The 25,137-nt window shown below is 36.8% G+C and overlaps 1 protein-coding gene and 1 pseudogene across 2 annotated transcripts; one reads left to right on the forward strand and one right to left on the reverse strand.

The window, feature by feature from the left end:
* Positions 1–472: 472 nt before the first annotated feature.
* Positions 473–7,314, forward strand: LOC109086923 (wiskott-Aldrich syndrome protein-like). 2 transcript variants are annotated; one of them, XM_042729787.1, is made up of 11 exons: positions 473–739; positions 2,411–2,551; positions 2,673–2,759; positions 3,361–3,460; positions 3,590–3,622; positions 3,747–3,782; positions 4,060–4,228; positions 4,319–4,497; positions 5,054–5,979; positions 6,451–6,559; positions 6,756–7,314. In XM_042729787.1, exons 1-11 carry the CDS (start codon positions 635–637, stop codon positions 6,806–6,808), a joined length of 1,938 nt encoding a protein of 645 aa, XP_042585721.1. In that variant the 5' UTR covers positions 473–634; the 3' UTR covers positions 6,809–7,314. The 2 variants fall into 2 exon arrangements, with proteins under 2 accessions (XP_042585721.1, XP_042585722.1); XM_042729788.1 differs by lacking the exon at positions 3,590–3,622.
* Positions 7,315–7,325: 11 nt separating this feature from the next.
* LOC109086915 lies at positions 7,326–24,685 on the reverse strand (annotated as a pseudogene).
* Positions 24,686–25,137: the final 452 nt, after the last annotated feature.

The raw sequence follows: 25,137 nt of genomic DNA on the forward strand, positions 1-25,137 counted from the left end.
GGACAAACAAATTTAATTGACTAAAGTGAATTATTACCTATTTTTAACAGTTTGGATGTGTGAGGTACTTTTTGGTGAAAAGTTGTGAAAAGCCAAAAATCCCTTACATGACACTGCCATGATATGTTTCATTTTCATTTCACCACCACTTTTTTCTTGTTTGTTTTTTTGGACTCTGTTAGTAATTCCTCAACCCATCTGTTTTTTGCTCTTCATCATAAGTACAGATAGCTATTAAAGTCACCAGACAGGAACCAACCAACAGAAGGTTATCTTGGTATAGTTGTACATTCAGTAATGGCTGTTCTGATGATCTGACTGCAGTGACAGGGCCGCTCTAAGAGGACTTCCGCTCTCATCTGAAAGCAACATGAACATACAGCAGTGAGTCACGCTGACAGCAAGACGAGAGAATGAAAATAGAAAAAAAAAAAAAAAAAGTGTGGTTGTCCATTTCCTGTCAAAACCTTTTGTCTGCTGATGCTGAGAGTAAGAACTAGGAAGAGAAACTCAGTGCTTGCTGTTCAGTCTAGTCACCGGTAGTGCAGAGGAGATCGCTCGTTTTCTTCCAGGGTCTCTTTCTTTCTCTTCAAGTTTCATTTTTTAACGGTTTGTTCCATGAGCATATGAGGCCATGAAGCGAGCATTGAAGGGGAAAGGTCAGGAGAATGTGGGCAGCTCTCTGCTCAGTCCACAGGAGAATGAGAGGCTGGAGGATCTGCTGGGCAGGAGGTGTGTGGTAAGTGAGTTCAAGGGCCTTCAGTACAAGCCTAAGGGAAATGTACACTTTGCAGAGGGAAGATGGGTAAAAGTGTTATCTTGATAAAATGAAGTGACATCTGTGCAATCGTGGGCAAAAATTTGACTGTATGCTTTAAAAGCATTTGAAAACACACACAGTGTCTAATGTGTCTACTTATTGGTCTTTATCATTGTTGAAAATTGTTTTATGGATTACAAGATAGTATTAAAAGTTTTACACAACAAAATAATAGTTTAATTTTAATTAGAAAATTACATTTTACCATATAAAAATATCAAAATATTTTGCAACATCTGAAGAAAAGAACTATTGACCATAAAGTTTTACTTCTCTTTTTGAAAAGCTGTCATTTATTGATCTCATTTTTTCAGTGTTTTTCCCCTCATTTATTTCATGTTACCACATTCACGCTTTTTCACAATTTTAAATGGAAAAAGGGGTTGCTACACAAAAGTGACCTTACTGTATATGGTGAAAATTTGTAGATTTAACAGCAGTAAAATGTTAAAAAGCACATTAAATGTAAAACAGTTTAACAGTTTATTAAAATCAGGATTATTAAGATGATTTGAAGTTATGCTTTTCAAAGTATAAAATATCAGTACAATGATCTACCTATCTGTTTATCTGTTTATCTGTCTGTCTGTCTGTATCTCTGTCTGTCTGTCTGTCTATCTATCTATCTATCTATCTATCTATCTATCTATCTATCTATCTATCTATCTATCTATCTATCTATCTATCTATCTATCTATCTATCTATCTATCTATCTGTCTGTCTGTCTGTCTGTCTGTCTGTCTGTCTGTCTGCCCACCCTGTCCGTTCCACATCCATCCATCCATCCATCCATCCATCCATCCATCCATCCATCCATCCATCCATCCTGTGTAACTACTTAAACTGTCTAATAATCTGTCATCTAATAAATCTGTTGGTAAACCAGCCAATCCAAAAATGCTTCTCACTTCTGTACTGGGTGTTTATTTCTGCTTCTGTACTTGCTTGTTTATTTCATCTTTCCATTATGACACATTCAGGACCAGATCCTGTTGTTGCCGACTATATTCTTTACTTTAACATTCGCATTGATGCAGCAGAAGTGTTTAACTAAACCGACAACTAAGGTCATACACCACACACGTACAAATATGCGCTGATTATGAAATTGTATGGCGTAATCCGCACACACCACAAAATGAAGTTGTACATGCTTATCAGAACTATTTTATTTGATGCAAAATAACACTGATTAAATTTTTCAACATGGTAGCCTTCCTCTAACACATCAAGACCTCTGCTGCAGACCCAACAGTGATGTAACTGCCATTCTGTGGGAAATTTTGGTGCTTCTTGAATGCGTTTGTGATTAAAGGAAAAGAGAAGGTGTGAAATTAGCCTTCACTGCAGATTGAACTGTGATCACTGACGGGGGTTTGGCAAGGGAAGTTGCTTAAAAACATTTCCTGCCACAGAATGAGGCTTGTAAACAGCTACTGTGTATCTGCCATCTTATGTTTTGGACACCGAGTGTGATTTGCTTGGTGTGTTCATTAGTGAACATAAATCACATGCAATCATGCATGTGAGAAAAACAGATCAATCAAGTGTGAAACTAACTATGACCTCTTTTCTGGTTTCATCTGCAGTCTCTGTCCTCAGCGGTCGTGCAGTTACTCATGGCTCTTCCGAGCGAGCCGAACCGCTGGACACCACAGCAGTCTGGAGTAGTTTGTTTCGTCAAAGACAGTCCTCAGCGCTCCTTTTTCATCCGTCTCTATGACATGAAGGTTCTTAACATGAATTAAAATTAAATTAAATACATACAATTGTCACCCTCGAGTAGTTCCTCAAACCTGTGTTTGTCTGGCAGAAAACTGAGATGATCTCAGACCTGTTTCTTCCCTTCAGGCAGGGAAGCTGGTGTGGGAACAGGAAATCTATAACCAACTGATGTACCAAAGGACCAGGCCTTTTTTTCACACTTTCCCAGGAGATGTGAGTATTTAGCTGTTGTATTTACAGCACTTCATAGCAACCTTGTGAGTCATATGCTCACTGTCTTATTTACAGTTGATTTTAAACATATACACACAGAATGACATAGCAATAATATTTTGTGTGTGTGCGTGTGTGTGTGTGTGTGTGTGTGTGTGTGTGTGTGTGTGCGTGTGTGTGTGTGTTGGGGAAGTTTGTTATTTCTCTTTCCTGTAAGGTTAATTTAGCGCATCACTGGTACTTCCTCATAACTCTGTCTACAACAGTATGGTCTGCTGTTGCATATATTCAGGCAAAAGAAGCTAAAGTTACCCGCAGTATTTGCATGTATGATAAAACATGTCAGACACACTGTAAAAATACTTCCATTTTGTCAGATAAACTCTATTTTAAAGACTGGTTGAACTGTCAAATGTAGAAAACAAAAATACAGGACATCAATAGATTTTAGGTTAAACTTAAAAGCTTAAATAGTGAATCTATCTATCTATCTATCTATCTATCTATCTATCTATAGTTGACTGTATGATTTCTTCAGTTATCTTACTTTAATTATATATCTTTATAGTTAAAAAAAATTCAACTTTGCATCTCTCCTCAGGACTGTCAGGTGGGGTTGAACTTTGCAGATGTAGGAGAGGCTGAAAATTTCTTTGCTGTAGTGGAGGACAAGATCAACCAGAGAAATAGTCGTTTTTTAGGTATTCAATTATTTTGTTTTAACCATTTCTGTCAATTCAAACTACTTCAGAAATCTGTTTATGAAGATGATCTAAAAAGGCATCTTACTTAAAATGACTGTTTTATGTTTTAATAATAATAACATAAAGAGAAACAGCAGAAAAAAGGACAAGAATATAGAGGTAACAACGTGATTTCTCAAAATCACTGCATTCATTATTTTTATTTTTCTATTTATATATTATTTTAAGTGTAGGTTATTTGAACAAGGTGCAAATCAAATATATATTTCTTTTCTATTCTTAGATCATGGAGCTTTGCCACCACTTCCTCGGCCAAATGGTAAGTAAATCACTTTTCCAACTAATATTGTGCTTGTCTTTTGAGAAACTAAAAGAATTTGACTGTATTTAAAATATTTATAATTTACTTTTCGATTTTTAATAGACATTTTCATTAAGCTTTACTTTGTATTAGAAAACAAGGCAGTCCAATCTATTTCTGCTGCTATTGCTGTTATTCTTTCTTAAAAAATGTATTTTTTATATATGATTATTGTAAAACATTACCTGGCCTGTCATTCATATATATATATATATTATTGTATCTTCAATCACAGGTTCTGGCGTTCCTCCTTCTTCTCCCATGCCTCCACTGGTACCAAGTAATATCCAGAACCAAATGACCCCTTCCAAATCAAAGAAAGACAAGAAAGACAAAGACAAGAAAAATAAAAAGAAAGGATCCAAACTGCTGAAGGGGGATATTGGAGCACCCAGTGGATTCACGTGAGTGAATAAGCAGGCTCACTTTAACCAAGATAAATGATTCTGAAGATGTTTTTGGTTAGCTTACGTCTCTTTGTGTCATGACTTTAGGCATGTCACTCACCTTGGCATGGGTTCCAACAATTTGGACCCAGACCTGATGAAACTTCTGTCCCGTGCTGGGATCAGTGAAGCAGATATGAATGACTCAGAGACCTCTCAGCTCATTTATGATGTCATTGAGCGTTCAGGTGGAATAGAGGCTGTTAAAAAGAAAGTGAACGAGCAGGGTAAGTTAAAATGTTAGATTTGCATCATGTTAAAGGGATAGTTCACCCAAAAGTGAAAATTCTGTCATTAATTACTCACCATAATGTTGTTTCAAATCCGTAAGACCTTTGTTCATCTTCAGAACACAAATTAAGATATTTTTGATGAAATCCAAGAGCTTTCTGAACCTGCATAGACAGTCGCCAAAATAGTACGTGTTGTGTTAATGTTGTGAACTTGCGAAGAAGAGTGAGACAGAAGAGAAGAAATTGAATAAATTCATTATTTTTGTTTTCTTTGTGTACAAAAAGTATTCTTGTAGCTTCCTAAAATTAAGGTTGAACCACTGATGTCACATGGACTATTTTTATCGATGTCACTACCTTTCTGGGCCTTGAACGTATCAGTTGCATTGCTGTCTATGCAGGGTCAGGACACTTTGAGATTTCATAAAAAATATCTCAATTTATGTTCCAAAGATGAACGTCTTTTGGCATGTCATGAGGGTACGTTATTAATAACAGAATTTAATTTTGAGTGAACTATCCCTCTTAACGTATCCCTCTTAATGTTTAGAGTCTGCACGCCCTCCTGTTCCCAGTGGACATCGGGGTTCTCTTCCCCAAGTGCCATCTGGGTTCTCCTCAGCACCTCCACCACTACCTCAAGGACGAATGGGGCCTCTACCGCCTGTCCCGGGTCAATCCTCTGGTCCACCTTCTCATCGAGGTTCCCTTCCACCTACACCACCAAGAGCAGTTGGATCACCACAAATCCCTGAGGGCCGTGGCAGTCCTCTGCCAGCCCGATCCACATCATTAGGCCCCCTGCCACCGGTTCCTGCCGGAGGCCGTACCGGACCCTTGCCTCAACCTCCAGGACACCGCAGCGCACCCTTACCTCCTCCACCTGGAGGTCGGAGTGGAGGTTTACCCCCACCACCACTTCCAGGAGAACGTAAGGAGTCTTTAGCCCCCGTTCCAGGAAAGAGACCTGGACCACAAATGACCGAAAGACGAGGTAGCTTTCAGCCGCCCCAACCTCCTGGGGCAGCTCCACCACCACTACGACCGGGTGTGAGGAGCACACCCTTACCCCCACCTCCGAGAGACAGTAGTGAATGTTTGCCACCTCTGCCTCAATCTAATATGCCATTACCTCCTCCCCCATCTGATTTCTTCCCTCCTCCACCTTGTGAATCATTTCCTCCACCTGAAGACTTTGCTAATTCTGTGCCTCGACCTCGTCCCTTTGAATCCAACTTTCCTCCCAGAAGCAATTCCTCGGGCTTCGCCCCTCCACTCCCTCCTATCTCATCCAAACCCAGTGCAGGCGGTCCGGCTCCACCACCTCCTCCTCCACCTCCCGCTGCTCCTCCTCCAATGAACTTTGGAAACAATCCCTCATCTCCAAGTGGTCCGCCACCTCCAGCATCCAGTGGTGGTGAAGGGGGTAGAGGAGCACTACTTTCCCAGATACAGTCAGGGATGAAACTCAAAAAGGTGAGTATCTACACTACCATTTTAATTTATAGTTAAGAATTAATGATTTAATTGATAAAAAAATGACTGTAATGACTAAAAATTTATATTTCAGTGAAAAAATGCTGCGCAAAAATATCAAGCAGCACAACTATTTTCCACATTTATAATAATTAAAAAAAATCTTGAGACTTGAGTAGTGCATGCTGAAAATTCAGCTTTTCCATTATATAAATAAATTACATTTTTTAAATATATTATAAAAGAAACATTGTATGAATTTGTAATAATATTTCACAATATTGCTGATTTTACTGTAGTTTTGATCTTGTGAACAGCAGTGTAAATATTATATTTCCTTTAAAAGATAAGGTCAAAGCAAGATCCAAGCACAAATAAGGTTCCCATAATGTTAGCTTCTCATTATTGATAATGTTATGCTTAAAGCATAACACTCTATACAAGCTATATACAGTAATGTCTTTTGCCCAGGTGGCCACCAACCCAGATCCACCTTCACCTGCCCTGGATACAGGAGAGGGAATAGTTGGAGCTCTAATGATGGTGATGCAGAAGAGGAGTAAAGTCATCCATTCATCTGGTAACCACTCAATCACTAGTTTTTTTTTTTTTTTTTTGTTATTTATTAAAGTAATTATGAAAGGAAAGAAGTAGTACCTTTATATTATTTTATACACAATATATTTTGTAGTTAATTCTCAGACAGTAAGTTGGTCTGCTGGACCCTTCATAACTATTAACCCTTTACCTTATGCCATATCTACCATATCTTGTAGAAGAGGACGATGAATTTGATGATGACGAGGACGATGATGAAGAGTGGGATTAATCCTGGTGTAACTGAAATACTTTCAGTACATGTACCTAGGCAGTTTTATATGTTTTGAAAGTTAAACAACACTGATCCAAAGCATTCTCTCTAGGGATGCACTGATATTCTGGCCAATTCTGAAAAATGCTGATAAATGGCTGGTATTAAAATTGTTATTCCTAAACAAATGAAATCAATTTCATTATACTTTATGAAAAATGGATGTTCATTTTGAGATTTGCTAAATATTAAATTTAAAAGAGATGTTTAAATTATAGGGGTTTTTTTGTGTTACTTACCTTAAGTGAGCATTGGATTATGGCAAAGGTAATTAAAAGGTAATCTAATTTTTAAAAAAGTAAAATATTGTACCAACATATCATGCATAGGTTCTCTTTCTAGTCCCAAGGGTTCTCGGTTTCTGTGTTTCAGTTGATGTAGATATCTATAATATCATATATGTGAATCAGTACTGAATGTTTTTACAATATGTAAATATACTAAAATGTGAATTGAAAAGTAAATCTATGACTCACAAATTATTCCTCATTTATTATTTTTTTCCCCGTACAAGACAACATCTAAGAGCAAGACAGAGTATTGTTATTTACAACCAGACTATTCTACCATTCAACTAAAAAAGGACACAAGTATTGTGAAATATTTCCAGTGTTAGATATTATCTGAGTGAACTGTGACATTGGTATTTACTTGAAAGATGATTGCTCAACCAGACGCAAAGCACAAAATGCACAGCATAAAAGTGCTATTTCCTAAACAGTGTCAGTCATTTTGAATGCATTTAAATAAATATGACAACATATCTAATTTCTCGATCATGCAAAAATGCCCTCCACCCTTATTAAGTATCCTCAAACACCATCCCATAAAAAATATACAACTTCAAATAAATATATATTACAAATGGTGAGAAACAGCCACAGTCACATAGACATAAAGGCAAGTGAGTTCTTGCAAATGTTTGGTGCCATTATTAACCCAGTTATTAGAATCCATATATATATTACTATTTAACATACATACAAAAATTATTTTGACAATTTCATGATCCAGGTGGAACATTAGAAATTGCACTGGCCCAATGACAAAGGGTTTAACAAAGGGGCTTTCTGACGACAGGATAGTGGAACGTTTTCAAAGCTTATGAGGTAATATCCTCTTTAAAGGTGCTTTATTGGTTGATTTTTTTATGTTAATTAAACAAAGTATGTAATTACTGAATCCTGAAGGTCATTTACAGCTTAATTTGTGAGCTGTTTATAATACTGAAATGCAATCAAATCACTGGGGCGAGTGGAAACGGTAAGTCCTAAATCAACACCGACTATGATCCCAGTACAATATACGAATGGTCATGTACTTAAAACTTTGGATCAGTGAATGAACGACGAATGTATGATTACATACAACGATCCCAAAAAGGACTTGGAGATTTTATTTTTGGGCCAAATTCCAAAACAACTGTGTTCAAACTGTGAAATTATTTTTGGGGGCAGTGTTTAAGAAAATCATTTTGAACTAAAATGTATTCATGTTCAAAATAAATTTCAATTGCACTGTTCATGAATGTATTAATTCAGTTAATTTGGTTCATTTTGAAAAATGCATCTATTTTTAAGTGTCCAAAAATGTTTCATTTTGAATAATGTAATAATTATTTTTTAATTGTCCAAAAGTATCCAAATAAGTTTTTGGGCCACTGTTTCATTTTAGGTCTCATTTTAAGTGCATCTTGAACAGTGTAAAAATATCCAAATACTTTTTGGTGCCGCTGCACAAGAACTAACCTATGCAAGTCCACGAACTGCACGGAGCAAGGTGACAGACAGGTAACTCTCTTATCTTGTGCTCCTCACTCCCCACTAGCCTTCAGTGCTTCTGTGTGTCTGCGATTTGCACGTTTGGGGAGGTCAGCCTGTGAGTTTCCCCCGGCTGTCAGCTGCTCCCAGTAGGACTGGCAGTACTGCTGAAACAGACGCATTTCTGGCTCCAGCAGGAGTGCTGGGGTAGGAGCTGCAGGGTCCTGGTGATGGTTTTTGTGATGGCTCCTCGATGCCTCTTCCTCCTCATCAGGGGTGGTGAGGGCTACAGCGATGTCCCGATCCAGGATACGCAAGGAAACACGAGCCAGCGTGTGTTTGAAGTTATTTTCTGTGGCCAGGCAATGGTAGAGACCTGCGTCTGCTTTGGTGAGTGTTTTCAGAAGAACCCCCTGAGGAGTCTTAAGAACCTCTCCCTCTCGATTCAGCTGTCAACAAAGAGATGTGTTAATGTTTTTGAAAGACCTCTCAAGCCCAACAAAGTTGCATATATCTTATTAAAATGAAACAAAAAAAAATGTTACAAAATAACTTAAAAAATAACTTTTCCTTCAGAAATCATTCTAATATGATGATCTGATGCTCAAGACATATTTATTATTTTTGGCTGGTTGGTAGGTTTGAATTAAAGTAAAAGAATGCAAGTATACCAGTTTTCGTCTTCCCTCTCTCTGGTAAAGCCATTTGATAGTGGCCTGAGGAGAGCGCGGCACACACTCCAGAAATGTGCTGCTACCCTCCACGCCGAACTGAACTTTCTCCTGCAGTCTCCTCTCCACTAGTAAATACAGAAGATATTACAGTCATATGCTGTGTCCTATTATACAGATACATCAGAATGAACTCATTATAATCCTACAGACTATTTTTGGATGACTGTTTTTGTTACCTTTAGCGATATAGCCCCGGCACTGACGCAAAGGGTCACCGTGTTTAACATCCTGCCTTCTGCTCCTCTTAATGAAGTAATACAAGACATAATTAAACTCCATGTAATTTTACTGTTCTATTTATTGGGACTTACAAAAGCCATTTAAGTTCAGTTTTAAAGAATTCAGGTTCTCTGACCTTTTGGTGGCTTGTGTAAAGGCAGAGCAGTTTTCTCCATCCCAGGCGCAGTAGGGGTCTCTGGCCAGACAGCAGTCTGAACAGGCCTTTCCATATACTCCACAACGGTGCAAGGACATTTGGGTAAGACCTTCTTCTGAAGATGCATACAGTTGTTGCTGCAAAAAAAAAAAAAAAAAAAAAAAAATGTAATGCCATATTGCTAAATGAAATCATAAATGTATGATTCCTGTAATACATCTTTAAAAATGACACTCTTAAAAGGTATTAAGATGTGTTTTATTATGTCTTACCCTTTTGGCTGATATGTACATAGTTTTGACAGGAGCAGGTGTCTATAAATAGGAAATAGAAAAGCATATAATATATTTTTAGATTTCTTTCACACACCCAGACCTACATATATACTTAAATGTCATGATTTTTTTTATTATTACATTAAAATGCTGAGGTCTGAAAAATATTTTTTAAAAATGTGTTTACCCTGAAAACTTCCACTTCCTCTAAAGTGAGCTCTTCCATTGTGGTGGGATCCTTGGGCAGAACTATAACTTTTTGGACTGTACCACGATCTGTGGGATGACAGAAAAGTGATACACTGTCAACACAATACGTTTAGTGACATTTTGATAAAAAATAATTTTAAAATGAAACATATTCATGGATGAGTTGTTCACAACAAGATCTATAACATGCATTTAGAGCAGAAAAGTACATTTTTATTTCATGCCGATTTTAACAACTGGGCTACATCACCACAAGTTTAACAGATTCACTAAGAAACTTAACTAATGTCAGCATTCAGAAGAAGCCAGACTCACCTGTTCCCAGGAAGAGGACCTCGTATCGGCCATCCACAGCATCCACCTGATCCACAGCAATTGTAGTAAAGCGATAGTCTACACCAGAGCGCACCACCAGAGGGCGCTTGTGAATGGGATACACGGGGTGGTACATGAGAGGATGAGAGCGAATGAAGTTAACCGCTTCATCTGAGAACTCTTTTGTGGATTTAAGACCTGGTGTGAATGTGCCTCCTGGACACTGATATGGAAAACAGAGGGGAAGTCAGTCAGACAAATGTACATGCTTCTGGGCTTGCTTGTCTTTTAAAGAAAACACCCTTACAGCCATAAAAGATATCATAGATCCTGTAAGATGATAAGAAACACACAAGCTTATGCAATAACAAATAGTGTGAGTGAAATTTCCAAATTTTAATAAAACTAAGAGAGAAACTGAATGAATCTCACTGTTCCCGGACGAGGATAGGGAATCTTCCCTGTGTATGTAGTCCACTGGTAGTTGTGTCCGTGTTTATGTGCGAAAGGGCCATTAAAGACATTTCGGATGTCAGCCATTGAGTAGACACACACGGCTGAGCCTTTAAACACAGACTTAGAGAAAAAAACAAGACAGATGAGTAAAATATGACATCCAGAAACAATCATTTCTGAAAAGAAGAATATGAAAAGTCAAAAATTACTATAATTTGACATTATGTGTCGATCTGAAGGAAATATGTACCCAGAAGTTGAGAAGACGGCATACACCACAGGGTTTCGTTCATCCTGGGTGGGTTGGATAAACACGTCCCCTGGAGAGGATGAGAAAAGCATTTCAAAAGTGTGTCAATACTGAGATATTAAGTATGCATTACTGGAAATTCAACAGTATTTGCTATATCTGAAATACTTGGCAGATTTGACACAAAAAGGCTAGGAAATAAACTCACTCAGTTCATCAAAGAAGGTTTCCACCCCATCATCGCCCATCACAGAGCACACCAGCCTGGCCTTCAGAAAAGTCGTCCATTTGTTCACAAGTGACTTCTGTCCGCCCTCATCATTCTGTGAATAAACAAAAACAGCTTTTTTATTGACTGACAGAACTGTGAACTGCTTTCTGTGCACCTGCACTTTCTGGTTGCGAGGCTCACCAGGCACACGCGGCCCACTCTGGCCAGCACACTTGGACTCGCTCCTGCCCCTGAGTCCAGACTCTTTTCACGGAAGAAGAAATAGAGTTTGTCGTCGTTCTTCTCGGCGCTGTCAGGAATCTGTTTCATGTGAACAAATACAGGTTCTAGGAAATAGACAAGAGTGTGCATGTAATTTCCATCCAAATATTTAAAGCAAACTAAAACAGCAGAGCAAATATTTATTGTCACACTAATTAAAATGACATCTTCCAATCCAAATATGAACAGTCAAGCTATTTACCATTCAGCCACTTAGAGTCATACTGCTCTGATCTCACAGCTGGCCGGCTGCCCATGGTCCTGAAGATGCCTGGATCAGTGCTCATGAAGTCCACCGGCACTCCAGCGTACAGGTTTCCATCTGGATGGAGGAGAGGTGAGGAAAAGAAAAATAAATTCATAAGTACAAGTGAAGCCTATGCTTCAGATGAATTGTGAAATTTGGTGAACTGTTGTGTGATGACACATTAGACAGGATATTGACCTTTCGATAAAATCTGCCCTATTGCTGTTGATACTTTGTGCTTTATAAATTGTACATTTCATAAACAGAATGGTTTCCAGTGAATTATGCCCATGTTAAAGTGGTAAAATTGATTTTAATTATTTTATTCTGCATATTATGTATTTATATATGGGCTAGAATGAGTTGGTGTTTGAAGTTATTATTAAATTATGTAAAAACATGATTAGAAACTGCAACTCAAAAGCTTATCACAGTCAGCTATATACCTAAATGAATATGCAAACAAATCAGCAATGATTTACTCTGCAGCAAATGTAGCTGTCCTTACCAATATTATCATTCTGTTATGATTTTGCTCTGTTATGATTCTGTTAAGTTATGATTACATGCTATGTTATTTTGTTATGGTTCTGTAATGTAATGATATGTTATGATACTGTTATGTTATGAATCGCTTACATAATGAAATGTTATGATTCTTTTGTTATATGTTAGGATTTTGATACTTAATGATATGTTATGATTTTATGACATATTATGAATCTATGGTATGTTATGATTCTGTTATTTTATTATATGTCATTTTTCTGTTATCTTAATATATGTTAGCTTGTGTTATGATTCTGTTATGGTCTGCTGTTTTGGAGATTGTTTGATAATATGGTGATCTGCAACCATTGCTACAGTAGGCTTAGTTAGTGATGTGTAAAGGATCAATTACATAAAAAACTTTATGAATCGTTTCTTACTAATCAGGGCTGCAACATTCTCCTGGTTTGGATCATAAGAGCATTTTCCCTTTCCAGAGTCCACATATCCAGAAACCAGTCTGAATAGATAGTCCTGTGGAAATCAGAGCAGGGAAAGCATTGGTTGGGTTAAAGCTGGTTGTGTCTACATATGAGTATAAACAGTATGTTTATGTGTGTGTGTGTGTGTGTACTGTACCTCAGCTCTCCATCCTCTGTTGATGAAGGTACAGATGGGTTTATAAGCTCCTGTGCCACAGGTGTACAGGTGAGTCCTGTTCCACGGCTCAATCAGACGCACAAAGTTAGCACACTCTCCCTGAAAACACACACACAAACCACTGTTAAAACTGATATAGGTCATATTGATACAGTATACATGAGATCAGGAGTCTCACATCTTACTTAGCGAGTCATTTAGTACTAATTAGAGTAGTTAGATGACAAGAACTGATGTAAACTTACATGCCTGCCTTTTCCAGTCATCTGACATTCTCCCTTTCTCTGAGCTGGAGCCGGCCAGTGGATCTACAGACATAAAACACCCACTGCATTATGAGAACAATCCACTGACACTACAATTCTTCTGGGGTCAGCGTTTGGGTGCCAATTGTTATTTTGTTGTGAATGGAATTGATTCATTTGAATCATCACTTACAATGAGAGGCTCTTTGTTGATGTTTTGCATGTCCAGAGAGACCAGATATTCACGACTGCCCAGGTACAACCGCCCCTGGTCTGGGTCAACGTGCAAGATCCGGTAGTCACTGGTGTTGAAGGACATATATATATTAAAATATTATTTAAAAATCAAATTGACACCAAACTTATATGCAGATTTAATTAACAAATTTTAATTTACTCCCAAATTGTCAGCAGCCTTAATTTCGGTTGTTAGTGTCACATGATCCTTCAGAAATCATTCTAATATGATGATTTAGTGAATAAGAAATATTTCTTATTATTGTTATCACAGTTAAAAATGTTTGTGCTGCTTAATATATTTGTGGAAACTGTCACACACTTTTTTTTTTTTTTTTTGAACATTCAGGAACAGGAAGGCATCTATCTGAAACATATTTTTTTTGCAATAATGTAAATATAAATGTATTTATGTTTGATCTATAGGGGGTGCTCTTAACTTCCTAAAAAAATACGTCAATTAAAGTACCTAATAGACAGAAAACACTGATCAATCTAATTGTAAAACAGTGTTTGATCTATAGGGGGTGCTCTTAACTTTCTCCACACGCATCTGCTTTTTAACTAAACCCACACACTCTCAGTGTTATGGGGTAAACATTCTGTGGGTATTTTCTTTACCAGATGAAATCATTAAAATAAAAATCTTGTAGTATATTGTTCTGGGCCACCCCTTCTCAGCAAACTCTTCTTCAAGGTGGAAAGAAGAGCCGAGAAGCGTAAGTTGGTGGCTCTTGGGAGCAAACTGCACTTAACACAGTTCCAGAAACATTTCCTGAGTGCTGGCAAATAGAAAAACACTTCCACATGTGGGCCAAGTATTCAGTCTCGAAGGCAAAGATTAAAATGAAGAAATTGAGGGGAGTTAAAATAAACCATTTCTTCAGACATTCTTGCAGGCTGTCAACGGACTTCAAAAGAGCACCAGGCCCTGATGCAAGAATTGCAGTTAATGTTGTGTGAATGTTTAACAGCGTAGACTTGTGTCGGTTATGAATTATGATCAGATGATTTCAGGCCTGAGAGAGAGACGTCAGAATCTAATAATAGAAATGATTTTAAAGGAATAGTTCACCGAAAATATAAATTCTGTCATTATATCCTTACTCAGGATTCTTTGATAATTTTAAAGTTCAAATGCACAGCATTTATTTGAAATCAAAATCTTTTGAAACATTAAAAATTACTGTTATTTGTGTTTTGATAAATGCAATACATTCTTGCTAAATTAAAGTGTTAATTTCTTTCAGAAAAGAAAGTAATAGGAAGTAGTGATAGTTGCCACACCCACATGAGAACTTTTTAAAGGAAGTCTTGTGTCTAAATATATATAGTTTTCTCTCCCTACACTCTACTCCTTTAATCTGATTCAAAAGCTGTTCTTTTATATTTCTTCCCCAGTTCCGGATCAGTCTGACACACTCAATCCCATGATCTGCTTTGAGGATGAAGTCCTGAAACTCTTTCATAAGCTACATTCATAGATGACTAATTACACACTAATCTTTCCTTCCGCATCTGATCCTCTGGACTAGATTCATCCACATCATGTCCAGTAACATCCTGAATTTCTTGTCATACTGAACTATTACACTATTACTGTTCAAAAGTTTGGGATCAGTAGGCTTTTTTGTTTGTTTGTTTTGAAATGTAAAGAAATTTAAATTGATAAAAAGTGACAATGAAGGCTTTTACATTGTTACATAAGATTAAAAAAACAACTGGATGACAGTTTCCCCAAAAAATATTCAGCAACACAACCTGTTCAAAATTGATAATAACAAGAAATGTTTTTGAGCGCAAATCAGCATATTAGAATGATTTCTGAAGGATCATTTGAAACAATTCAATTTAAAAAAATTCAGCTTTGCCATCACAGGAATAAATGATGTTTGTAAATATTGTAAAATAGTTTTGATAATATTTCACAATATTAATATTACTGTATTTTTGATCAAATAAACAAAGCCTTGGTGAATGTAAGAGAATATTACAGACTCCAAACTTTTGAGTGGTAGTGTATGTTATCATAGAAATTATATTTATTTATAAAATTCATTTATTATTATTTACTCACCTTTATGTTCAAACCTATATGACTTTTGTGTTCCACAGAAAGAAAACTCATATATCAAGAGGATATGCAAATAGTGAACTGTCCCTTTAAGAATTAGACAGATGTCTATTTTGAAATATCTCTGGAAAATATAAATCAGACTACAACTGGTATATGAAATGTGCTAATATTGTTGCAAGATTAGTTTTTATAATATATAAAAGCAGGCTTAGGCTCGAATCTTATTGTTAGGTCAGCCAATGCAACACTTTCTTTGTGTTTTATCAAGCTGAAATGAATGTAAGAGTGGGTTAAAGAGCTTGAGTCATTTTGAGTGTGTCTGATGAGCTTTTAAGAGCTGAATATTTTAAACGATGCCCTACTGTGTGACAGGGTGAGCATTCGAATGTAGCTTAAAACAAGCACACTGCAGCCTTTTACATTGCAAAGTATGTAGCAAAACCTGAAACTACAAGCGGAAGACCAATTTGTCAATGAGCTTCGTCATCCTTCCCCGGACGATCATCTGTATGGATGTTTACACACCCATGGAAAAGTTTAGGCACAGGAAATATGGGCATTTTAGTGACGTTGTTAATGTTCTAAAAGTATCTAATATGTTTAAATGTGTGTTTACAGGATGTTCTAGAGTGGGTGCTAAAATAACTGTTAATGATCGGATATCTGTTGGACACGGAACTGGGTGGGCAAAAGGGAAGGGGTTTGTGTACAATCCTGTTCCCCTCTCTTCCCTTTACCGTCAAGAAAGAGCACCGGACGCGGCACCTCTGCCACACTTGCAGTGGACCAAAGTGGACGCAGCACAGGGTTCATTACAATCACGGGTGAGAGACGCTGGTACAAAGGTGAGGCTAGTGATAAAACATCCTGCAGGAAGTCTTTGTTGTGAGAAGAATTCAACAGGGACTTAACAAAACACAGTCTCGTGCACTCAAATATATTCTCAAATATAACAAAACATTAAAATAAAATATCGTCAAAAATATATTTTATATTTATATTTTACCTAAGATGAAATACAAATTCAGAACCTTTAATTTACCAAAGTGAATAAATTATTACAATTTCTACCAATATTATGTAAAAATAAATATTTAAATGACATATTTTTTGGGGGAAAAATTACCAATTTACCACAATATCTCTGAATTGTAATAATAAATAAATAAAAAGGTAATTTCAGTAACTTGATAATTTCATCAGCATATCATAATCTGAATAAATGATTAAACTGATTAACAGCTATACTAAATTGTTTAATCATAATAGGGTAAGGTTACAGACTGGACACGTATAGGGCCATTGTAGAATATCAAGTTTCTCTTTCACTCTTTCTGCCAGTTTCTTGCAGTGTTCTCAGTCTCTAGTTGGGTACACTTTCTAGAGTTACACAAAGACCTTCCCTCATCTGCAGGCGCCTCCGAAACAAAGACCATCCTGGTGGCAAACAATGAACAATCCGTCTCAGATAACAGCAGAAAAAAGAGAGGCCAACAAGACAAGTGGATTTTTCCGCCCAGCTATTCTTGATGTGAAGGAGAGGGTGGTGGCGAGGATGACAGGGGGCTTAATACTGGAAGGGTGATCTTTCCTGATGGGGGTAAAATACATTGCAATTGAGGAAAATGGGAGGGCAGAAACAGACTGGATCAGAGCCAAAGAGTTTTGGTGGAATTACAGGGATGGGTGATGAAAGACAAGACAAAGCTAACAATAACTAGTTAGATCCAAATTACTGAGGGCGTATAATTCAGCCCAGTCATCTCTTCAATTAGGTTTTATCAGGGCACAAGCAGGAGGAATATGAGCCTGGGGCAATGGGAAATTTGAAACATGAGGTGATTGATATTTGGAACAGCTTTTCTTTCTTATGAATCCTGCTAACATCATTATGAATTTCCTTCAAGGCAATTTTAACCCATCTTGATTGGATTGTTTGTGAAAAACAGAGGGGTCAATTGAATTCTCTAAATCGCAAGCGTCACTGAGCATTGAGGCATCAAACACTGTTTACTGTAAAATAGAAGAACATCTACTTATTGGTCATGAAGCAGTGAATGCTTTTTTTTTTCATGTCTATTAAAATTCTGGCTTATAACCAGCATATAACAAACATAAAATGGTTTTACTATTTTCCCTAAATTAAAAAAAAAAAAAAAAAAAAAAAAACTGAAAAACAACTGTTTTACAAGTGCAAGTGATTTCAGACATTAAACAATATTATGTACAGTGCGAAAATGGATTTTCTCAAGATTCAATTATTGTTTGAAAACATGAACTTTGAGTGTTTGATAATTGCAAACGTAATCAAAACATAAAAATATGGAAAATAAGCATGCAATATTAACTGATGATGAGAAATTAAAACAATTATATTATTATCCTATAACCAATATGGTACCAATATATTGTACATCTCTGATGAGAAGTTTGAAATAATACGTTTGTAAATTCAAGAGATTAATCAACCAATTTCCAAATAGGGTATTATCTTCAAACAGGCCTTGACACATTGCTCTTGTTCTTTGTGTTTACACACAGCAAAAGAAAATTATTTCTCAAATATCCTTGTCATAGTTGCCAAATGACCTAAAACGACTTCTAAAAATAACAAAATAATAACCACACCAGAATATAAAAAAAGACCAACAAAGGTAGCTTCGAGTGCTAACTCAAGTCGAGTAAAGTCAGCTTTTTATGTAGGTCATAGTTATTGTTCCATAGCAAAGAATGAGGCCCCACAGAAATAGCAAACTTAAATGGAGTGACTTGGGTAAAATGCGGCTTTTGGAAAAAAGTTGTTTACACTCCCGGCTGGTACAACACAAACAAATCCAAAATTGTGTTTATATTCTTGTGGGATGCTGTATTTTGATGTTCACCGCTGTTTTTAATCTCAGAGTAGTTTCCAAGCAATAATGCGCAGGGTTATAATCCCACATACGTGAGAGATGGGCTGCTCTATAATCTTTGGAGTAATTATGTTGGACCTCTCTCCACCTTCAACTTATTCAGATGAAATGTTATATGAAAGGATTCCCCTTAAGTGATTCACACTTTTAATGCCTGTTTCCATCAGGTATGTGTTAAGCAGGCCATATTTCAACCGGCTTCAAAATTGTAATTAGAGGGTCTGTGTAACGTGTGGATACCTGTGTATGTATTAGTTGCACTAATGTGTGTATAAAGTCACTGCATGCATGTGTATGTGTTTGTCAAGAACAAGGGTGACAGCTGACAATGACTATGATTGTTCAAAATGACTTTGATTTAGATCTCATACAGTATATGCTTTGAAGACATACAATTATGAGAGGGGGATGCTGGGAAAGAATCTGTGGGAATATCCCTAAACTTCTCCACAACAAGAGTTTTGTGTCAAATTCCCTTTAAAAAGAAAGATACTAAAACCAACAGGAAGAGATCAGAAGAGACAAAAATGTAAACCTCATATAATGTGTTAGAGCACTGATCCTTGAGACAGCTATATAGGCCATTAGTTTACATAGCAGTACTATTTTTACTGTAAAAATAATCAGTGATTATCAATAGAAATAAATGTAATATGACTTTCTCTTTATCAAAATTATGGCTTATGACGCCCAAAACCACCTATCCTCAGACAGAAACTCAATGCTTTAAATTTAGTTAAAGCTAAATATGAATGGAATGTAAATGTCTGTTAATGTGTACTGAGGTAAGGAAAGTAAAAATAAATTATTGATTAAAAAAAATGCTTAAAAAAATGACTACTGCATTTAATGTATTCATGTGAAATGCAAAACATGGTTATTTTGCCATCAGTTGTTGACCCTGTAAGATTTTCTGTCGGACTGTGTAGACAAATTAACAGATTGAACTAAAAATCAGAAACCATCCTGTAGTCTTAATTGTTGATTGACAAATGCTAAGTTATAGCAAAGTAAACATTTCATAAGAAATAGAAAGAAGCAGATCGAACATGTTTTGATTAATCCACAATTACGCTTTGGTACTGTTATTTTTGCATTCCTATAGAATGTTTTGTTCGATTAATCACAAATTAAATTTTGTGGTGCACAAAACTGAGGAAAGTTTCCATTTAATGGGAATTCGCAGAGCCCCAGTGACACCACATTGCATTATCTCATCTTAAAATCCAGGAAATGACAAATATTACTGAGCTCTTGAATTTCTGAACAATCAACAATACACAAGATTCAAGGGTTCTCTGGAATATGCTCCATTGAGGACACCCACCCAGATCTAGCACGTTCCACACCTCAACTGTGCTGACAACATCCACCATTTGTTTTCAGCCAAGAACTACTTGGCACTGACAAGGAAACTATGCAAACACATGTTTATGTGTGTGTGTACATAATTAGCTATACAATTGCTCCCTACAAGCTAAATCTGACAAGGCCTTATTCCTACATCCAAATACATTCTCAATTAGAAACATGATTCATACATAAAATATTGTTCTAAAAATACAAAAGGTGCATTCCAATTTATATACTTATGCACTATTATATGCCGTTTTGTGGTATGAATAGTGTGAGAAAACCAGCAAGATGTACAATTTAAATAACTGGGTGATGTACTTATTTAACCAATGTTGGGTACCTATTGCACTTAAGCTTTAATTACATAGCAAATGGGAAGGGCTATCAGACTCTGATTCTGGAAGACAAACTAGCCGTCTAAATGTCATGTGCTAGAGAGTAAAATACATAGTTTACTGTATAGCATGTCATTTGGGACATAACTAAAATGTTTTCTTGAAGAGGAAGGGTGTGGGTTATGGTTAGTCTATAGCATTCTGTATATAACTAGCTTTATACAACAACAATAGAAGTCTGGGATGTCCTCATTTAGACTAAGTGTGTACATGTGTGTGTATGTAGGGGCATGTGGGTGTAAGCAAAAGAGAAAGAGAGAAGCTGAGTGTTTGAGTATGCATAGACAGGTAATGAATAATGTTTGCTCTCACCTTTAAAAGCCAGGTGTACTCTGGGAGCGGAGCGATGTGTGCAGGCCACTTCAAACACAAACAAAGCCAACAGCAACAGGAGGAGTCTCTTTTCCATTACTCTCATAGTTAGACCCATTCGCAGGCAATCTATACAAACCCACACAAAAGAAAGAAAATAAAACAAGGTGGACTTAGGGAGAAAAGCATGAGAGAGGCTAAATTTATCACTGATTTCGACAAAGGAAGAGGCTGAAATGACAAAGGAATAACAGGCGAAGGGCGAGAGGAGGAAAAAATAGCTTGGAAATGAATGAGAGATGAAGAGGAGGAAGAGAGATGGAGACAGTTCGATTTAGACAGACAACAGAAGGAACAGAAAGCAAACATTACTACTGTACTCTACTACTCGGTTGTATATTTAGCTTTGAGTTTTAACAGCCAGGCAAATCCCAGTCTGTCACACCTTCCTCTATTCAACTCCATGCAAAGATAGAGGTTTCAGGCCTGCATTAGAGAGCATTTATGCAACATGGTGTCAGTTTTATTTTAGGAAAAACAGGTGCCGTTAATCATCTTCATCCATCCAGTGCAACTGCACAGACTGATTTGAGAGTTTGCGGATTATGAGCATAAGAGCTGTGGTTTGTGACCAGCGTACGAGGGCTGGAATGCATGCAGGAGTGGCATAATAATCGCAGATAAAAGAGTAAAGAGTGTCCATGATAAAGGAAAGAAAAATTTTTTTTTTTTTTTTTGGGGGGGGGGGGGATGTAACCCTTTTTTCATATGGTTTTGAAATCAAATTATAAAATCAAATCAAAATAATAAAAAAAAATAATTAAAAAATACTTTTCAAAATAAAAAAACCAAAAAAAAAAAACAAAACAAAAAATGTATCACTGATAAACTATTACTACTAAAACAGTAGAACTACTACTGTTTTTATATATATACATATATACATATATATGTGTGTGTGTGTGTGTGTGTGGTCCTCAAATCGAATTGTTATATACTAGTGATAACAGAACTCTTAACCGTTTCACCGCTTGTAGGCTATTACTCCACGACGTTTGAAAAAATCGTGTTTTGTCCAAGCGGCAACCTTCGGGTCTCTCTCGTGAAGCCAACACGCAACTTACTTAAAATTTAACACAAATATATTTAACTCCATTAAAAAATCACACATTAAACAAAATTAAACCCTAAAAATAAAATAATATATTTTTCTTCATTATATCAGGACAGTTGTTTCAGACTGACATGCTCTCAATAAAATATCAAAATAAGTTTAATTCATTGGTGAATTTCCATTATTGTATGTATGAACTGCATATTTAATGTACTTTAAGAGTAAAAGAATATAATTTTTTTTTTTATTAAAATAGAAAACAAAATTGACCCAGAAATCACTGCTTGTGATTTAGAGCTTATGGGGTCATGTGCCTGGGAAAAGCTGGAAATGGCAAATCACTCCAAGCTGCTGCAAAGCCCCGTCACGCTGCTCATTGTTATAACTTGGAAGATCTCGCTGGAGTCTAGGGCTGTGACTGCTGCCTCTTTTAGAACAGTTTCCATCAGTTACTGATCCTGGGCTCCTGTATATGACATCATCAGCTGGCCGGTGATGTATGTGAGTGATGTCAGCACAGCAGGCACTCACATACTTGGGATTTGTGTGTCCATACATTCTCTTTATTGGAGATCCATGATTAAATCAGCTTAAATCCAGATTTTTTATTAGCACTTAGAAGTACTACACGTGTGTACACCACAGCTTTGCTCTCAGCTGTTTGTGTATTTTGCTTTAAGGCAACAGTTTTGACACTAGGCAACTCACTCAATCCTTTTCCACAAACTCACGCGCGTACACAAACACAAACACTGGTCCAGGCTCTGCCAGCTGTCACTGGTTCAAATTCACATTCAAAGTGCATCTAGAGGCTTGTCCAGGAATGTACTACATGTCCAAACTGCAAGATGACATAGAGAGAGTGAGAGAGAACTGTAGATTGCATAGAAAAGTTGGTTTAAGAGAGCAGAGTTTAAAAAAGGGGACTGGAGATGGTTATCTCTCTGTATGTTCATGTAGATGTGTATCATGACTCTGTAGACATCTGATTGGGAACATAGCCACTGTGTTAGTGTTAGACAAGAGCAAAGAGCAAATAATTATTGGTCGGAAAGCTGCAAATGCACATTTATGATCTTGGGTGCTCTTGTGAAGGACTACAAAAACCAACAAATAATTGATATCATATTTTCCAGCTCAAAGCGTCCTCACTTTTGAACCTGATTTCAAAAATCCTCTGATGTTTTACTGTGTTTCACTGGCTCTTGTTGAAACTCACACTCTGTGCAAGATCAGATCTGTCTTATGTCTCTACTCCTTCACATATCCAACAGCATCAGTCACTCAGGTGTTCTTACATGTTGGTTCTGGCACTGATTTGAGGGGAAAGAGTAGTAGGAAGCACAGACTTTAATTCACTTACATGCACATGCGCGCACACACACACACACACACACACACACACACACACACACACACACACACACACACACACACACAGAGCACTGCTATACATCTAACCTAACAGGATAGATGGACAGACGGATAGATAGAGAGAGAGAGAGAGAGCGAGAGAGATAGAGAGATATAGCATTTGCATGTCTACATCACTCAAGTTAACTGTTAAGTGGCATATTTGCTGTTGTAAATCTTGAGTGGAACTTCACAGGTGTAAACTGTTATACTTTCTTGTTAGCATGCATTATGTATCAGTCGTCCTCTGCTGGAATGGCCAGCATATGAATTATGGATGTTCAAGCGCAGTCCATGACGTCCATTAAATCCAACACCAACTTGTCTGTTTTTTCCCCTTTTTTTGTGACTGACAAAATGTCAGTCTTCTGTATCTCTCTTTTTAAAAGATCAAATATATTGTGGTAAATACAAAAAGGGTATAAAACAATCAAATATTTACAAAACACATTCAAACTGTAGGGTCATGTTGGAGTGCCACACTAGTACTTGACAATTATGAACAGATTTAGGTCTGATTAGGTCTGAGTTTGCTTAAGTGGGCAGGATACGAACATTTTTGAAAATTTTGCCTCTCCTGTTAATTGTAACCTTTTGCAAAACATTATGCAATGTCATTTAAAGGATGTTGGTCCCTTTCTTTAAAACTGTTCATACAGTATAATACTAAAAGAATCAAGTTTAAGCTTGGGTGTTACATTGTGAATGCAGTAGCCATACATATTACATAAAAAATATACTTACACAACCACCACACAAACTTATTCCAGTTACAATTTTTTACATTTCAATTCATACAGCTGCTCTAACACACAAATGTTCTAAAGTATAAACTGTTCAAGCACCCATGCACACATTTAAATTAGAAGATAACAGAATCCTTGCCGAAAACACAATTTACCATCTGGCAAACCATAATACAAACAATAAAATTACACAACTGGTAGACCCCTAAAATCACCAGTCAGTGTACCCAAAAAGGTATGCAGTGTATGCAAAAAGGTAAAAAAAAAAAAAAACAACAATCAAATATTTATATAATACAAATTGCAGGGTGATGCAAGGGTGATGTTGGAGTGCTTGTAAAATGTACCTGTAATATTCCTGCAAAATGTAAACACTGTTGCTATGATTCGCAGGTTCGCACAAATTTGCATCTGTCTACTGTCATCCAATAACAAAAAAATAATAATAATAAAATAAAAAAATAAATAAATAAAAAACCCGAAATACTCTAAAAAAAAAAATTCACCTTATCCGCTTCACTTGTTGACTTTATGAAGTTTCAGATCTCGAAACTGAGAGAAGTGCTGTATATTCACCTGATTCGCTGGTCTTGTGTATGTTGCTCCGTGTATTTGGTGTCTTGAGGCGCAGGTAAGATGTTATCGTTACATTCCTTACCGTCTCTGTGAGCACAGCTCGTGCCTTACTGAATTTCTGAAATCCGTCCAAACCCTTCTCATAAAAACATAAGAGCTTTTATAGCGCTAGCCCTCACAATTCTCACTCTTGTCACTCATCACAAAAACCAAAAATAAAAGCTACAAAATTTGCACGAAATGCACGAAATTCCACAGGATATTTCTAAGCTCTTATCTAGACAGTTGATGAGATAAAGGCAACAAAAGTCAAGATGTGTTTTGCAGTTTGCGTGACAATATCTCCAGCGTTTGCAACTTTGAATACAAAACAGAAGATGTGTTCGTCTTCTTGTCACGCAAGCTCCACGCTGCACGTCTCCGTGTCTTCAAAGTCTGCGCGGTGGCAGGAGTTTGGATTATTCCGCCGGTGAAGTGTCACGGTCCAGCCCCCTCAGTACTGCTCCCAACGAACCGCCTCTAACTGTGAAGCGGTCAGGAAAATGCAGATATGCAACAGATAATAGTGTATAATGCCACATTAAATGTTGCTTACATATAATGCATTTCTAACATATGTATATATATTCACACTAGTTC

The sequence above is a fragment of the Cyprinus carpio genome, chromosome B8, assembly GCF_018340385.1.
Source record: "Cyprinus carpio isolate SPL01 chromosome B8, ASM1834038v1, whole genome shotgun sequence".
Lineage (NCBI taxonomy): Eukaryota > Metazoa > Chordata > Actinopteri > Cypriniformes > Cyprinidae > Cyprinus > Cyprinus carpio.

Excerpts from the sequence above, each read along its gene's own strand:
- LOC109086923 (XM_042729787.1), top strand. The coding sequence starts at position 635 with ATGAAGCGAGCATTGAAGGGGAAAGGTCAGGAGAATGTGGGCAGCTCT. Across the intron at positions 2,552-2,672 it reads TCCGTCTCTATGACATGAAG|GCAGGGAAGCTGGTGTGGGA; the intron begins GTTCTTAACATG and ends TCTTCCCTTCAG. Across the intron at positions 3,461-3,589 it reads GAGAAATAGTCGTTTTTTAG|AGAAACAGCAGAAAAAAGGA; the intron begins GTATTCAATTAT and ends AATAACATAAAG.